The sequence below is a fragment of the Frieseomelitta varia genome, unplaced genomic scaffold (genome assembly GCF_011392965.1).
Source record: "Frieseomelitta varia isolate USP_RPSP 00005682 unplaced genomic scaffold, Fvar_1.2 scaffold_960, whole genome shotgun sequence".
In the NCBI taxonomy this organism is placed as follows: Eukaryota; Metazoa; Arthropoda; class Insecta; order Hymenoptera; family Apidae; genus Frieseomelitta; species Frieseomelitta varia.
The window spans coordinates 21,130-34,105 of NW_025110768.1; the positions used below are offsets into that span (position 1 = coordinate 21,130).

General features: G+C 35.9%; 2 protein-coding genes across 2 annotated transcripts; both read right to left on the reverse strand.

The window, feature by feature from the left end:
* Positions 1 to 1,218: 1,218 nt before the first annotated feature.
* LOC122538091 lies at positions 1,219 to 2,614 on the reverse strand. Its single transcript, XM_043671856.1, has 4 exons — positions 2,581 to 2,614; positions 1,638 to 1,901; positions 1,448 to 1,552; positions 1,219 to 1,379 (listed from the first exon to the last, which is right to left on the reverse strand). The coding sequence occupies exons 1-4, from the start codon at positions 2,612 to 2,614 to the stop codon at positions 1,219 to 1,221; spliced, it is 564 nt and encodes a 187-aa protein (XP_043527791.1).
* A 591-nt stretch (positions 2,615 to 3,205) lies between these two features.
* LOC122538093 (midasin-like) lies at positions 3,206 to 7,172 on the reverse strand. Its single transcript, XM_043671857.1, has 4 exons — positions 7,094 to 7,172; positions 6,355 to 6,435; positions 4,207 to 5,868; positions 3,206 to 3,580 (listed from the first exon to the last, which is right to left on the reverse strand). The coding sequence occupies exons 1-4, from the start codon at positions 7,170 to 7,172 to the stop codon at positions 3,246 to 3,248; spliced, it is 2,157 nt and encodes a 718-aa protein (XP_043527792.1). The 3' UTR covers positions 3,206 to 3,245.
* Positions 7,173 to 12,976: the final 5,804 nt, after the last annotated feature.

Here is a 12,976-nt window from a genome sequence, read left to right on the forward strand (position 1 = left end):
ATATTTATATTTTTCTATATCAATGCAATTATATCCAAAACTGACATTGACTCTGTATTCGGATACAGACGATTCAAGTAAAAGTGTGTGATTAACATTGCGATATGCATATACAGCGAAAGAATCTTTCTTTTCAACATTAATTTTTCCTAGAGTTCATTCAAGTTATACATACATACTGCACGACGCAGCGATCTCGAGTGATCTAACCTATCTTTCTCCACCTTATCATCCCCCCCTTGGAAACGATTGTCGACAGGTGCGTCGAGACTGAATTAACGTTCGTTCCAGTCGAATCGAGAGGGCTTTTAAGCGGAGCCTAACCATCACGTATGGCAATTTCGTCGAATCGTTGAACGGCGACTCCCTGATTGCTTTTAATCGGCTACGGGAGCGAGCAATGTAATTTTAGGAAAGACTTACCTAGATGGTAACGATCGAGAAACGAAGCCTGTCCATGCACTGAACTTGAACAAAAGTTTACGTTGAATTCTGGCCGCGTCAATTGTTCCGCTGTATTTACACGTTCCACCGAGACATTCGACGTTCCGCGTTCCTTGTTCCAAAGAGGCGGTAGGTTAGTTCCGTACTTACGAAGTGACGACAACGGCGATATTAAACGAAACGGGCGAGGTTTTGTCGAAACGCGTCGCGAATTGAACGATTTTTACGAGGACAATGGCGAGACACGTATGTTTACCGATTTTGTTTCATAATTCGTTGATTAACGTCGTCACTGAAAAGGACACGATACCGGATTGACGTAGCCGCGAAAATAAACTGAATTTACGTCGTTTGAACAGCGAGAACAGTGGTACCAACTTAGGTACCAAGACAGTAATAACAACAGCAGTGATGCTAACTTAAATTTGTTAGCTATGGAGACAGCTCGAGTGGTTCAAAGTGTTTATTATTTATATATATATTTTAAAAATTCACGAATGGATTGCGAATTTTCGATGCAATCTTACATTTCTATAAATATAATTTAAAAGGTTACGTATTTGTTTCATCTGATAAAAGTGGAAACACGTATAACGTGATTGAATAGTTGACGTTGAAATTTTTAAAATTAGTAAATAATAAATAATACAAATGCAGATAATTTCTAAATTTTCGCGATTTTACATTTCTCAAAATAAATGAAGGGTAAGTAATAAATTCATAATTTTTGCTAATTTTACATAATAAAATGCTGCATAGATACCCATAGGTTATTTATGGTTTTTTTTCTCCAGATTTTTGATCAGAAGAAGTGTCTGGATCTGTGTCTTCAGGTATTGGTTTCGAGACGAACCGCAAGTTTTTCATCGCCTCCGGTCGAAGGTAAGCATAATTTTTTTGTTCGTATATCCTTTCGATATCCTTTTTCTTCACCGCTGAAACAAGCAAAAAATCATAACAATTAAATACTACTTATAAATATTTATTTTTATTGCATACGTACATAACAGCTCTTCGTTTCTCTGTGCATGAATATTTTCTTCCTTGGTCTGTTTCTCGCGCTTCTTCAAATTTACGACCTTAGGATCTTGGACCAACTTGCTTGCCTCTGTGTACAGTAAGAACAAAGTATCTTCAAATTATCCCACATATTTTATTTCTTTGATTTTGATCCGTAAGAAGAAGACGTTTACTCTTTTTCCTGTCTTTGTTAGAAATGTGCGCATTGGAGTGTCTGTGAATTTCTGGATGAATAGTTTCAACGTGCTCGGATTCTTCTTTCTTCTTGTTAATTTTCTTCGAATCTTTCGTTTCATCGAGATCGATGTCTGTCTCGCCATTTTCAATCCAGGAGGACTCACCTCCGTCGCTCGGAGGATCCGCTGAATTCGTTAGAATTATCGAGTCCGATGAACTCGATGGATTTTCACTGGATGGATCGTTCAGTTTCGTAGGCTCTGCTCGAAACAGACAACTTTTTCTCGTTGGAAACGAAATAAACATTCGTAACTATCTGTTGCGTGTTTTAAAATAGAATCATAGTTTCAGCTGATTCAAGCTTGTATCTTAAATATAGTCGCCTGGTCTTGTGAATCGAGTTTTTATAGTTGATATATTATCTAAGGCTATCGAGTGTAAAATCACCGGTTAAGCGTTCGCCGGTGTGCGTAAAGTTGATGATCGCTGATTACACAGGTGATAACGACAGAGGTGTAATTTTCAAACCTCAAGGTAGCTGAAACGTCGGCAAAACATCGCAACACCCATATTATTGAAGGCGAATCTACGCGGTGTAACGTCCAGAAGCCACAGAAAATATTAACGTGTATAAATGTATTCTTTCTAATGCACGAAATCCTATAATTTCATTATCTGGTGGATTTAGCTTGCAACTATGCGTTTAACCAACCGTCTCTTTACAAAGTAATTGTTTACAGAACTAAATAACCCCGTTTCTCTCGAGCAACTTTTAACGATTATTGTTTATCCAGTTCCTACATGATTCCCCGTCTCTACGAGTCGATCACAGGAATTGTTATTTATCAGCAAGCTCCATGGTCCACGCTATTGATCGTTGATCGGTAGCGTTTGTTAGACCCTATCACGGGATGCTCAGCGCTAATGCAACTCAAATACCGCGATCGTCCGGCTCATAATGGTAAGGCCCCATTAAGGCTAGGTGTAAGTCGTAAGAAATGGAGTAATGATCAGTTGTGTCGGCCTGGACACTCGGATATTAACTATACCACGTATCGGCTTTGTTGGTTCATTCGCTTTGTATCACTTTATTACTCGCGGGACAGTTTCCTCTAGCCTCGATCAAAGCTTCGATCCGCTGGAAACACTGGCAAGTCGCGGTGATTGTTCGTGACGAGTTTGTCGGCAAAATCTTTGAGATGCATCCTCGACAGATGTTATATTTTAGTCGTGGCCAGACTCTCATCGATCGTAAAGTCTTTTTTTTTTTCTAGTTTTGTGATGTATCGTGGCCAATTAGATATTGTCCACTTTTAAAGAAAAAGAAAGTACTATACTCTTGTCCTCAGATGTATCTAGAATTACTGACATCAAATTGACACTTGAATAAAGAAAACATTGACGAACAGATTGCCATATTTTTGTTTAAGAAACGTTTATTCTTTTTTCCAGTATGTCTTGGACAATATTGGACAATATTAGTTTTCTCGAACCGTGATAAAATGTTACAAATCTTGAACGCGAGGAAATTCAATTCACGCCTGTTCAGTTCCACGAAATCCAAATATTCTTACGTTGTTTGTCCCATCTTTTCAAGGATAATCTTAGCATTTCTCTTGAAAGCGAGAGTACTGCGACATTTTTCGAATAGGCTGCTGAGTATCGACTTTTACGCTTGTGTTAGAGTTGTCGATCGGCGAATTCGAAACCTCTTCTGTTTTCGGTGGACCGATACCATAATTCTCGTACCAACGCCATTTATTGAAGTGTTCTCGACTGTATGGATAAGGATCACCGGGTACCTTTATATAATTATCGTCTGCGGTATGTTCTCCTCTGTTCTCCGGTTGTTCCATTTCCTTGACAAATTTCATTTCCTTGTGGCTAATTTGTTGTTGTTGTTCGTTTGATGAGTTTTCGTTGCGTTCGGAGGGTTGTTCTGTAACAAATATTCACGATTAAAAAATTAGTTTCATTATTTTAATTACATGTCCCATAGTTGTCTAACTACCATTGCTGTCAGAATTAAAATATCCCAGAGTATTCAAAAGTATTAGAAATTTATGGCCATAATGTACGACTGATTGTGAGTTTCACTTCTTAGCTTTATGTTTCTTTTTCATTTTATTTGACATTCTGTTGATTATCGAACAAAAGTTTAGCAATTTATTAGGACTATCGAAACGAAAAGATTCTAGATCCTTAAAACGAATAATTTTGATTCAAATAAGAAATTTTTTAGCAGCAGTAGATTCAGTAGCAAAAATGTCAAGATTCCAATAATATGATATTTCTCAAAGTACATTCATAATGTGTTTTTAATTCATTATTAAATTAAGATCTCGTATCCTTAAAAATTTTTTAATGTATAATACTTTTAATATTAAAATTATTTTTGACAATTTTTAGTTAAATTAAGTTTCAATTTCTAACACATTAATTTAATGGTGGAAGAGTTACAAAAAACTGTAAGAAACTCAAAGGCAGATATTGAAATTTGCATTTTCAAAATTGAAATAAAACTATAACAAATTAATATCTCAAAAATGTGAGACAAAGATTTACCTGCCGTCGATTCCAACGACATGGACTCGTAACCAGGATAAAAGTCGTCCTCGTACGGATTGGCATAATCAAAATTCGACTGACAATTATCTGTCTGAGCCTTCAAGTATTCATCAGTCTCGTACTTCCTCGAATCACTCTGAGAAGACGCGGACGCAGAATCGTCATTCGTATCCAGATTCGTCGATTGCGGCCGATTCAAAGAAACTTCCTTGTCTGACTGTTGCCGTTTCGAAATCACAGCGTTCGCAACATTCTCCTCCACGCCCTCGCTCTTCACAAAGTTATTCTCGTTTTTCAACTGTTCTCGATTAATTTCGCTCGCCCCTTCTGAAACAGTCCGCTGGATGTTTCCCCAGCTACTTTCGGCATCCGTCGAAAAGTTCACGTCGTTGTCCAACGAGTTGAGAATCCACGAGGAAAAAGGCGATCTCGATTTTCTTCTCGAAAAGCAAGATGGTCCGGTGTGGAATTTCTTGCTGTCGACCTTTTGAAAATCCGTGGGATTGCTGGCTCTTTTCACGTCCATCCCGGCCGCGTTACCTTTGAACTCTCTGGCATGCTCCGCGCCTTCTTCCTCAGCCGCGGCCTCGTCGCTGGAACTTGGCACAGCCTGCACGTCCAATTTAGGCTCGGGAGGTTCCGGTCTGATCGACAACATCTCCGATTGTCTTTCCGAGTTGACAGTGTCCTCCTTGGAGGGATCCGCAGGCATCTTGGACTTCAAAACGAGATCCTTCCACGCGTCGATCTCCGCGTCGAAGCTCGCGTTGCTCGGAACGTCGTAATCCTCGTCGACACTGGTTTCCTTCATCAACGTCGGGGACGTCTTCAGTATCTTCTTTAGAGAGTCCTTCAGGTTCGCTGCTTCGTTGGTGTTCGTCGATGCGTCTGTCGTAGTCGTATCCGAAAGTTTATTCTTCTCGCCAGATAATTCCGTAGTATCATCTTTCTTCACTTCGGTGTCTTTCGCGGAGCTCATCATCAGCTGCAGGTTCCTCATTGCTTGGGCAGCGTTCACGTCTTCATTGGTATTCACGTTCTCAATTTGGCGCATATCTTTGCTCAAATTCTCCTTCAACACCGACTGATGACTCGTGTCCGATTCTTCGGGGACTCGGATGTCCCATCGGAAGTTCACGTCCATGTTATCATGCAGGCCCGTGACTTTCGCGTTGCTTTCGTTTTGGTAGCCAGACGAGGATCCGCTCTCCATTCGTATCACCGGCTTCTTCTTTTTCTTGTCTTTCTTGTCGTCCTTCTTCTCCCGTTTCTCCGGCATGTTCGGCTCTCTAATGGGCGGCCTCGTGTTCCTAGGGGCGTAGCTCACGATCCTTCGGTTCGGACAACTCAGAAGATCGGTCAGGGTTAAAAGATCGTGACGCGCGAAAGGCGATTGATAATTTCGCTTTGGATTCGCATTGTCGACAACGTCGTTCCATACTGCCCACGTAGAGTCTTTGTTTTCGTGGAGTTTCAATCCCAAATTACTCACGTCGACGATCTCTGTCGAACACTTACGAAGACGTGGACTCTCACACGACTTCTCGATGGCATCGATCTTTCGACTCTCCACGTTCTCGAGTTTGAAATTAATTTGTTTAGCTTTCGAACACTCGGGCAATATCGCATCGTGACTGATCGCTTCGTCGATCCTATAGTCTACAAAGCGTTACATTAGCGCTGACTATCCCGACTATCGTTCAGATTGTGCATATGTGGTTTCGAATATGTCCGATAAGTGATTTGATTTAGTTATTACTTTCGCTTCAGTCAAAGTGATTAACTCCAGTTTTTGAACTTTTAAAAATCTTAGCTCTTGGCTAATAGTTAACTTTTTATGTTTAACATAAATTTGATTAATAATTAAGTTTAATGCTACTAAACGAGAAAAATTCTTCTTTGGCTGCAGAATAATAAATAAATTAATTTCAAGAGCCAATGTAATTGTTTTAAGAGTATTCGATTTTTTCTGCATTTCGTATACTATTAAATAAAAGTCATGCTTCTAACAGTATTCTAAAACGTTTATTTGAGTTTAAATTTAAAAAAGAATGCATGTGTTATTTTAGTCCCTCTTATTTGTATTTCGCGGAGAGTTGATCAATTTGACAAATGAGTGGTTCAAGTAAAATTTTGATTTGCTACCTGGTCTGAAGATATCCTTTAGCCAGGAGAACATTCCATTTGTTTTTCGTATTTCTTTCTCGTCAGCATATCTGACTGATACTGTAAAGTCAATATAAATCGTTATAGGAAATGTTATTCAAAATTATATTGTATATATGTATTGTAAAAAGTTAATTGCTAGTACGAGACGATTCTGCATGCAACATTTTTTCATTCGAGATTTCGTTTTGAACAAAAAAGGATCATTGAATATACTTATTTAAAGATTGACTCGATACAGGTCAGTAAATTGAAGCTAAAAGTTTTTTTTGCTTATCTCATGCACGGAATAATTTCTTGTCAATTCAAAATGAGCCAGAACTCATCAAGTATGCTTGAAAAGTTTTCAGACTCAATTTTCTCGAACATGGTGTCTCGAATGAAAAAATGTTATTCCTTGTTCCTCATGTAGTTGTAATATTAGTTACACGATACGTATATATATATTTTATTTTATATTCTTGTTCAATAATTGATAATCTAAATTGTTAGATACAGGCACATTCATACTCAATACTTAGCCTTCTAGATTTTTATTATTCGGTCATTCATTTCTAAATTTCATGTTTTTTCTAATAAAAATGATTAGAGGTTAATAACACATTTTTTGACAAAAATAGAAGTTAACAACACGTTAATATCAAAGTCAAAATTAATGCCAGTGGGCAATAAGAACGCAGTGTTAAATATAATAATGATAATGTTCAAAATGACTTGCTTAGTGTTAGATTCCTTCTGAAAGAGGGGTTGAAGAACCCTCGTAACAGTTCGACAGAGCTGAGATGTCCTCGCAGCATGATGTTTCCTAAACTCGGTAAAAGTCTACGCAATTACAGTTACTGGACGAATTTTGTCGATAAATCGAATGTTATTGTATTTCCTGAATTTCCCGGAATTTGCGGTAATCTCTGCTCTCGATTGATTTTTCGATGATTTGTTAATAGGTTCGTTTGACTGTCTGCTTTTTCGATTTCGTTTCTTTCCTTTTCGTTAACATCGATTGACAAATGCAAGCGTGAACGACATTGCATCAATTCATTCGGTAAATTGTTTTGAACTTTGTATAAAAATTGTCTGATCGGTATATTTGTACAATGAGATATTTCAAGTCTTTAATAGGAACTACAAAATAACTAAAATTTGGGGTGTTTTAAGTTATTTTAGAAATATTTAGAAAATTTTGAATGAGGTATCATTACGAATAATAATCTGCTTATTCCTTTCATTATTACAAAATATCAAAATTAAATAGTTATCCCACACATTGTTAATTTTTTGCATATTAGATAAAAATAGGAAATTATTTTATATTTCTTTGTCTCCTCGTATTAAAATTTCTTATTCCATTTATATAAAACTTCCATAGTAATCACTTCCACAGGATCTATTTAAACATAAGCATCAAAGATGTCGTGTTACCTATTTTGTAAAGATTTTAGAAAATTGCAAAAAAATAATTTGGTAATTTGTAAAAAATTTAGTGAACGTACCACACGTCTTCTTAGCCTTTTCACTGTCGCACACACGTGGAGGAAAACGTTTTACCAAGGAAGAAGTTCGTATAAAAATCAATAAAAAGTCGTCCGATGTACAAAATGAATTTCGTGAGCAGCAAACAGCATCGCGTATGCGTCGCACGGAAAGTAAAGAAGAAATCTTAGCCAACTCTTAAGTAGTGGTAGCTGTAACTTTCGCCATGGGAACTTGACGAAGACGAGACATAATTATTCCGGGTAAATCAACCCTGGCGAGTTCCATCGACTCATCGAAGCCACAGCCCGGAGTCTGGTTAATCATTGCCAAAACTTTTCTCCCCATGAGACCAGAGACCCTCTCGCACGCTTAATGCCATAATGGACACTTCTGTCTCTCTCTCTTTTCGATTGCCGCCCTATTGATCCAAAACCACTAAACTCGTATGCCGCGTGATAGGTTCGTTGCTCGCAGATTGTTCCAACTTTTGACCCCAAGACGTTCGTGCAAGAGTGAAATTCCTCTCTCAAGAATCGCAGATTTTTACTCTTGACAATTTGTAATTTTTGTGATATATATATTCTTTAAATGATTATTTTATTACTACTTTATTATCTTTCAAATGATTTTAATATGAAGTTATATATGATTAATGAGTAAATGACACATTGAATGATATATGAATGATAATAGGTCAATATTTTGAGCGACTTACTCCAAAATATGATACACTTCTAATCAAAAGTTGAACGTATATATTTAAATTTAGAATAAATCCTATAATAAATCTTCTGTTATTTGTTTTATAAAATAGAAACAATTTTGTAAGAATGTTTTCCATAGACTTTTTCTAAAAAAAAAAATGTAAAAATCTTATTGACACTTTCTCTCATTGGTATTTTAATCATAGTTGGTATAGATATCTATGTTTCAAACATTTAAAGACGAACGTCAAATATCCAAATAATACAAATTTTATAATTAAATTATCAATAGACAATAGGTATACCAATTACATACATTGTGCATAACATACATCTGTTTCAATTCTGTACAATTGTCATATCATTAGATGCAAATAGAAGAAGAAAAATTGTAAGATTGTAGTCATATATATGAATCACAAGAGTTACTAAAACAGAATTTTATATTTCATATGACTCATACTTCGTCCAACTGTAATTTGTCCTATACGAATATCCAACAGCTCCGATTATGCGAGAAGTGTATAACTAAGTTTGAAGCTCAGTTACACATCTTGCATAAATTTTTCCCACAGAACACGAACCAACACAAAAGTACAGAGATCCTGAACAGTTATCAAATAAAAAAAAAAAGAACACAATATATTTTTATTTAAGAACAAATGCACAAAAAATTCATCTACACAAGAGTTAAGATTTACAAATCTCAAACTTGCATAATTAAAGAACTAGATAACACCCTTCTGATCAAACAGAACTCGAAACATACGCGTGACTCGGGAAAGAAAAAAAAAAAAAAAAGAAAAGAAAGAAAGAAAGATTACACGCGAAATGAATCGGTGACTGCCGTGGAAGAATAAATGTCTTACGTGTTATCAGATCTCTCGGCGGAGATCCGTATGGTCGTTCGTGATGTCGCATGCGAATGGCCATGGCGATTCGGGCCACGTACCGGCGCTAACCGTTAATAAAAGCTTAAAGGACATTATCGTAAGCATTCGCCGGGACATTAAAAAGCGCACGTGCCTCTAACGGTGGACCCTCGATGCAATTTTAAACAGCTATTTCCGGCCACCGCCACCTATCGTTCACGGTGACACATGTCCCCGGCGCCGTAACACGGATCCAAGGGATCCGCCCGGCTGAATACCAATCGCGAGGGGACCATGCCAAAGGGTGAAAACTTCTGCTCGTGGGACTTGTCCTTTCGCCCAATCAAAACAAACGTCCCACGTCCTGTAATATCAATCCGGCTTATTATTCCATCGGTCTTACCATCTATCCGACGAATTAACCATTGGCATCCACGATCGGCTGTTTGTAAATTTGCATGCTTCTGGTGAATTTTCAAGCCTCGCAGCCTCGACATTTTTTGTTTCTTTTACGGGATACAGCGAATATTTCACTTGCTGCAATTTTAACAATGGAACTTTAATTAATATAACAGTACAATGAAAATGAATAGGTGCTTGCACGTTGATAAATATCGCTGTTAATTATGTGAAAAATATTTTAGTAATTAAATAGAAACAAAAATTGTGGTAGCTATTGTTTTGGATTTGTTAAGCGGTCAGAACTGATCGTTAAATTAAATTTAATTAAATTAATTGTTGCTTGAATCACTAATTTGTCTTTGTCACAATTATCAACTCGAAACTTATGTTCCGGTTTTCATTATTTTTTTAATTTCATTACATTTCATTTTGCTTACTTTTATTTACTGCAAGAAATGGTAAACTCTAAATTTTGTGACATTCTCACATCTTTGAAAAATAATTTGCATCATGCAAATACATTATAGTCTAATCATTACTCTATTGAATATTATAATACGTATTAATAGTGATTAAACCATTTTGTTGGTTCCACTAACGAGAAAGTATAATTAAAAGAATTCTGAGTTCTCTATTTCAATTCATATTCAATCATGCACTATTCGATAAATATATAATGTACAAGAGCGCATCAAGTATTCTTTCATAAAGAAAAAAAGGAAAGTATAGAAAATTCCGTTTGCGAGGAAATGATGTTTGGAAATTTATCAGGCATACTTGGGAACTTGATTAGCTTCAGAAATGACATAATTTAATCAACAGAATTCTATCGTACGTGTGAAAGTCGAAAATGCGTAACAAAACTGTTTCACGAAACGCTTGATTTTCGACCAAATTAAATTTAAATATTTATTCGGTACACGTGTGCAAATTCTTGAAAGAAATGTATTTAAGTTTTTCCACTTTCATAAAAACAAGCCCTTAAATGGAAGAACTTTATTCTACATTTTTCAGATATTTACTCATGCAGAACAAGTTCCTGATGTTTACTCGCACCGAGTCAATAATTACCCGAATTCATATGTACTAAACAAATTTTCAACCTCAGTTTTCTCGGGAAACTAAATTTCGGTCGAAAAAATATTGGCAAGGAGATGAAACAATCTTGTAGATACTTAGATATATCCATGCAAATTTTCTTCTGTTTTTTAACTTTATTGTTTATTATCCATGTAGATCTTTATTGTAATAATCAGATTCATACACAATAAATAATACACTATTATATACAATAGTAGATCTTTATTGTAATAATTAGATTCATACACAATAAATAATACACTATCACATACAATATATTTGTATACACATATAAATACACAACAATACTATATATATATTATAATATATAAATAATAATATAACAATAATATAAATACTACAATATAATAATATATTATTATAATATACCATTATATATATAATGCAATACGCATTAATATATTACTAAATTATTATTATATTAATATATATTTAATATTTAATAATATAATAAAGTTAATATATAATAATATATTTAAATTATTAATATATTAATAAATACACAACAAATTGTTAAATTTAAATACACCCTAATATTATTAATATATTATTATATTATTTATTATGTCATTAGTATATTATTAATATATCATTAAATACAGAACAAATTGTTAAATTTGTTAAATTTGTTAAATTGTTAAATTTAAATACACCCTAATATTGTTAATATATTATATTATTTATTATGCTATTAGTATATATTATTAATATATTATTAAATACACAAATTGTTAAATTTGTTAAATTTGTTAAATACACCCTACATTCCTTTTAACAAACGTATACATACATTCTACGTCGATCCGAAAGTTTCAGTTACATCGAATTCTCCCAGAATTCGTGTAGTTAATCGCAGTATCGATAGGATGACACGGAGAGAGGCATATCCGGGGTCACTTTGAAACATCGTAACCGGTGGCGGTCGCGACGTGCCATCATTCCCCCGCGCTGGAATAGCGGTTATTTTTTCACGGGGCACGAGACAGACGGAAAGACGTACGGCAACGGAGGGAGGGACATTAGCCATAAATTCGTAGGTCCCCAGTGGCGAATAGAGGAGAAGCCAGCGTGCCAATTGTATAAATTGGCTATGACAAACTTATCGTCCCGCAGGCATGCGTGCGTGCGTACATGCGCGTCGCAACCATCCACGTAAGTCGCCAAGCTCTTTCTCTCTCTCTCTCTCTCTCTTTCTCTCTCTCTCTCTTTTTCTCCGTCTTCTCGTCTATTTGCTCGCCGTCCACGGGGTCGATACTTCCACGTCGGACGGAATTCGGTGCAGGTGCGTCACGACGCCGGGTTCCCTCGTGCTCGTTTGAGACATCGTTCCCCGGAGGTCTAACGGGGAACGTGACGTTCCACCTTCGACCGCGCACGTACGCGCCGCTTTTGTCCCGCGATTCGTCGCGTACGACCTTTCCGCCTCGCGTAAATCGTGCAGCGGGCCGGATCGAGAATTCTCGCGACATTTTGCAAGGGAATCAATTTTCATTCGGTTTATATCGATATTGATGACAAATGTCGTTGATTTCAATCGACTCGAAAGTGATGAAATTGATGAAATAATGTGTCAGTTGGAAACGGACACATAAAGTAAGATTTTAAAAATATTTTAAGACCAATTCGGTCACTTTTCTTTAAAATATCCTGACAACCGTGTTTAATTTTTTTTCCTGGATTTTTTGCGCTTTCTTGATGAGAAATCATACTTTCTCATTGACAATTATGGTACACAATGCGTCAAGGCTACGTTAGAAGCAAAATAATTACTCACGCTTGTGTTCATTTTACTATTGATAAATATCCAATTTTCATTTCCAGTGATTCCTATATTTTTATGCGCCGAGTTCCACTTTCGAAGAATAATTTTTACATCACGACTATGAAATATCGCATAAATTGAAGTACACAGGTATTTTGACTGAATACAGAAACCATTCTTATATTATTAATTTTAAATTTAATTATAATGTTATTAGTATTTTATTTTTTATTTTACTATTGATAAATATCCAATTTTCATTTCCAGTGATTCCTATATTTTTATTC

Coding starts and splice junctions, on each gene's coding strand:
- LOC122538091 (XM_043671856.1), bottom strand. CDS start 2,614: ATGGGGCCTTACCATTATGAGCCGGACGATCGCG. Junction 1,902..2,580: donor TTATGAGCCGGACGATCGCG/GTATTTGAGTTG, acceptor TGTTTCGAGCAG/AGCCTACGAAACTGAACGAT. Junction 1,553..1,637: donor TAACAAAGACAGGAAAAAGA/GTAAACGTCTTC, acceptor TACTGTACACAG/AGGCAAGCAAGTTGGTCCAA.
- LOC122538093 (XM_043671857.1), bottom strand. CDS start 7,172: ATGCTGCGAGGACATCTCAGCTCTGTCGAACTGTTACGAGGGTTCTTC. Junction 5,869..6,354: donor AAAGGATATCTTCAGACCAG/GTAGCAAATCAA, acceptor AACGCTTTGTAG/ACTATAGGATCGACGAAGCG. Junction 3,581..4,206: donor GTCGTTGGAATCGACGGCAG/GTAAATCTTTGT, acceptor TATTTGTTACAG/AACAACCCTCCGAACGCAAC.